Source organism: Crocuta crocuta, unplaced genomic scaffold, assembly GCF_008692635.1.
Source record: "Crocuta crocuta isolate KB4526 unplaced genomic scaffold, BGI_CrCroc_1.0 scaffold238, whole genome shotgun sequence".
Taxonomy (NCBI): Eukaryota; Metazoa; Chordata; class Mammalia; order Carnivora; family Hyaenidae; genus Crocuta; species Crocuta crocuta.
The window spans coordinates 406,465-410,882 of NW_027532161.1; the positions used below are offsets into that span (position 1 = coordinate 406,465).

Genomic DNA, 4,418 nt, shown 5'->3' on the forward strand with positions numbered 1-4,418 from the left:
TCTCCCAAGCCATATTTTGATTTACTTATGTTAAAGACATTTGGAGAAGGAACCAGAACTGACTTCTGACACCCTCCAGGCATTCTGTTCTAATCCTGATTCTCTGAGATCAGAATTACTTCTCTCTTTGATACTTTAGATTTACTCTTACCTCCAGATGTAAAGCTCATATATTTCTGGTTGTTGACTGTTTCTTTGGAATCATAGAATTTGAGAACATCTAGAACGGCTTGTGGATTCTTCTTCTGTTCCAGCTTTGTTATGTTGGAGGTTTGCAGTAATCGTGCCCACTGCTCAGGAATTCCCTGTGGACAACCAAAGGGAAAGAATGGCAGCTCAGAACATTCAGTAAGCTGCCTTTTCATGTTCCAGTAAAGTTCTTCACCAAGAAGCCCATGCTACCTGTAGGATTACACTTGGGAAACTGAAGTTACACTCTCGATTTAAAGTTAGTAACTTAACAATGCAATCATTCTCTTCTCTAATTAAAACACATAGGTAAAACTAGGATCCAACTTAAAAAGGGTGGGTGGGAGTATGACTGTGATAGAAAAAAAAAGCGCATGAAAATCACCTCCATATTAATTCTGCTCATCCATGAAATGATGTTTACGGCTTAGCTTATTTTTTCTGGCGACTCAGGGCAGACATAGCAAGACTTCTCTAAATTTGGGCACCGTATAGTATAGTGCAGATCAACGGATTTTGTATGACTGGAATAACATAAGCTGTTTCTGGACACGTTGCAATAGGAATTATCTTTCCGAATAAAAGGAAAGCCTCACCCTTGGTTCAGTTTACACTTTGTGATTACAAAATGTAATTTGGGGGGAGGGGGTCAAGAGCTTTAATACAGAAGGGAATTGAGAGGAGACAAAAATAGAATAGTGGAGGAGCGATAACCACTGAGATGCGAAACAGTAACATTAACGCTGCCTTGGGCGTTCTCCCTGCAGCTTTCTCCTCTCCTCCCTCTGCCCCCTCTTCCCCACTTTGTTCATTGCTCACACAGAACCTGGGGACTGTGACAACCATGCCAAAGCCCTGTGAGAATTTGCAATCATCTAAAGCATTTAGAGCACAGAGGAGGGGGTATTTGGAAATCTAACCAAGGACAATTGCACAAATGACACGGAAAGGTTAGTTGTGCCTTGAGCATTTTAGCATTCTTTCCTACACGGTCAGCCTCTGGATGTCCCCATTTCATAATCGTCTGCCCTCCAAGAGCAACTTGGAGTGAGAGACAGACACACCATTCCTGAAGTGCATCTAGACCCAATTTGTGCGGCTTTGTCCTACGAAGTCTCGGCAAAACAATGTGTGACGTGGGCCTCCAGAGTTTGGGAATGACAACAAAAAAGTGATATAAGCCAAGCAACAACTCTACTGCACACACATGAACCTGCTGCTGCAGTGCTATGACATCTCAAAGAAGCACTTTGATGCAAGCTTCTTTTGGGCCTGTGACGCACCTCTGGGAGCTTCCCTGGGCACATCTGTGAGCCATAGAGATCTGGCTGTAATGGACGTAAATAAAGAAAGAAAAGAAAGTTAAAACAGAATGTGGGACAACTTAGAAGGTGGGAGGAGATGAAACCAATGGGTCTGGATGGGGGAGGGGGTAATCCCTTCTAAAGTGGGGCGGTTATGAAAATAGAGAGGCATTAACTCAATCAGGGGCAGGACAGATTTAAGAAAACAGAGAAAACAACAATGTTCTACGGAGTGGATGCATAATTCCACTTTTGGCCAGATGCGTCCTCCATAAATATGCAATAATAAGAATTACCATTAAATGACTGGAGAAATTACCAAAAGGCAGAAATGTGACTTTGGGAGGGAAGAAGGATGGCATCGTGAAAAGCTTTGACAATAATTTGTAAGTTGTATTTACAACCGGGTGATCACAGGTAGCCAGTGGCCATGTGATGAACTTACAAATTTCAGTTCCCAATTCTGGTTCACCATTTTCAATTTTGCATGGGAAGTGTCTATGTAGCTACAACTGGAGGGGTGGCTACATGGGGATGCTAGATTTAACTTCATTCCCATTGATGTGACTCTTCTGTCCTTTGTAGCTAAAGTCGTGGCTGGTGTAAAGAAAATGAGATTAAGGATTTCCCACACAGCCAGACTCTGCCTTTGAGTTCCTTTAGACCAGGGACAGGGAAACCATTTCATTTCAAACCATATATGAGTAATTGCCATGTTAATGCTGCAGCTCTGAAGTCTCACTTTCCACAAAATAAGATCAGAGAGAAGATAACAGCTTTGTCTAAATAAAGCTATTGTCTCCAGTGCTACAGACACATGCTTTGACCCAACTGGTTGGATTTGGGATACGAGTCTTTGATTCCTGGCATTTGGGGTTACTCCAAGCACAGTGAAAACGACACTTTTACATGCATTAATCACGCAATTTGATGCTAAAGCCTTAAGCCAAATATTTGAACTCAGGAGCCCATGCATGATCCCAGTTCTGATTCTAAGTGCAATTAATAGCATTTGGTTAATACTGTAATGGCCAAAGGAGTTATTAAGTGTTACAAAACCAGGTATGCGTTGCACATAACCACTAGAGCAGACATCACTGGCATGGTCATTACCATAATTATTAGAGTCTTTGCAGTTATTATACATTCTCATGGCACTTCTAAACTTTTGTGATAAATAAATGTCTTGAGATCACTAGACAGCAGGAAAACATGCTGTCAATTGCAGAAGATACTTCCGATAACTATACTTACCACACGGCTACACTGCTGACATAATTTCTTTTGTCTTTTGTAAGTTGAGATAAACTAGTTAATCAATGAAACCTGACACTTAAATTTGAATGTCTGCCACAGAGGCACATAATTAGAAAGCCATCTCATTACTCTAATTTGAAGTACAAATCCCAAAAGTTAAGACAGCTAATGGAGGCCTAGACGTATGAGCATCAGAAGCAGGAGCACATATCAATGCCTGACCACGTGTACAATAACGACCAGATGTACAACAAGCTGGGGATTGTCCAGTGTAGCCCAGGAGAATGGCAGCATGATACAACAGGCCAAGCATTTATCTTATCATAAGAAATGATCATTTATATCACTCATACCATTTTTCCCTCTGATTGACTTGAAGCGACCGTCACAGGTCTAGAGGTCTGGAAGGGGGAGTTCTAAAGTATTTGGGACAAAAATGGCAATATAAAGGGTAAGGACTTGTAATAGCTCAGTACCCCAAATCTCACCTCCCAACCTAATTTTAATCTCAGGGTCCAAGTGTATAACCAGGTGCACAAGGTTATACGGGCCAGCTAGCTGTAGGACAGTGACCAAGCAGCACACCAAAGCGGTGTCCAGATGTTCAAAATGACAGGCCCTTGTAAGACAACTGAACAACACAGTTCAACAGATGGCTCAAAATCCAACCTAAGCCACCACAATAATCAAATTTAGAAATATGCCCCTCCCGCCCACACGCATACATGTGTGCACACACACGCACTGAAACACACATGCAATAAATGAGTGGTACCAGGGCAAATAGGACCTAATTCTAAATGCTACCAACAAAATGATTTTAAAAGCTTATAACAATTATGGTATTTTTTAAAGTTAGGATATGAAAACCATCAGTGAAGATAGTAATAAAGGGAAGAATTTGGCATCTTTAAATATAATGTGTGGACAAGCAGTTTTGAAAGATCATCAAGGGGCCAATAGTGCATGAGATACCCAAATTTAGCCCATATCTTATCTGTATATTCAAAGGATTTCTCCCAACTGACTGCATCCAAACAGATGCTTTATGTTAAATTGGGTTTGGGGAATGAGGGGGTGCAGGTTTTGGTTTGGTTTGGTTCAATTGCATCAAACAGGTTGTTCACAATTGGAAAGGCTGCCGATCACATATCCCACCCCCACCCCTCTCTGGTTGGTTCTTTGGGTTCTAACTGACAGCAAAGTAAAGATGCAATCAGCAAGATGATGGTGATTCACCTTCCTTCATTTCTATTCAGAACCCCAAAAGAACAAAGAAAGAGCTATAGATAGATTGTATCTTAAGATGTAAAGCAAGTTGGAAAGAGTGGAAAAAACTTAAAAATTAGAAAGGAACCAGAATGTCACATGAGAACAGCAGCGGAGAAAGCTTTCACATCAGACCACAATAAGGAAGAGAAAAGAAAAGAAAAACGTGGCATGACTGTAATAAAACATAAGAGCAGTTTAAAGCATAAGTTGCAGAGGAAAAGCAACATAGAAACCAAAAAAGGTCCAAACTGGAAACATAATGTTCTTAAAATAAAAACAGGGAGGAGTTATTAGACAAAATTTATAAAGTTTAAGTGCTTTTACTGTTTCAAATGTCAAAAAGAGTCAGATTATAAAAATTATTATTATTAGTGGTGACGATGGTGGTGGTGACAG

General features: G+C 40.7%; 1 protein-coding gene across 1 annotated transcript in view; it reads right to left on the reverse strand.

The window, feature by feature from the left end:
• Positions 1-4,418, reverse strand: part of PAK3 (p21 (RAC1) activated kinase 3) — a 107,084-nt gene that overhangs the window by 72,802 nt on the left and 29,864 nt on the right. Inside the window, exon 4 of the mRNA XM_077776455.1 lies at positions 152-305. Coding sequence (XP_077632581.1) covers positions 152-305 — 154 coding nt within the window. The remainder of the gene's footprint in view (positions 1-151; positions 306-4,418) is intronic.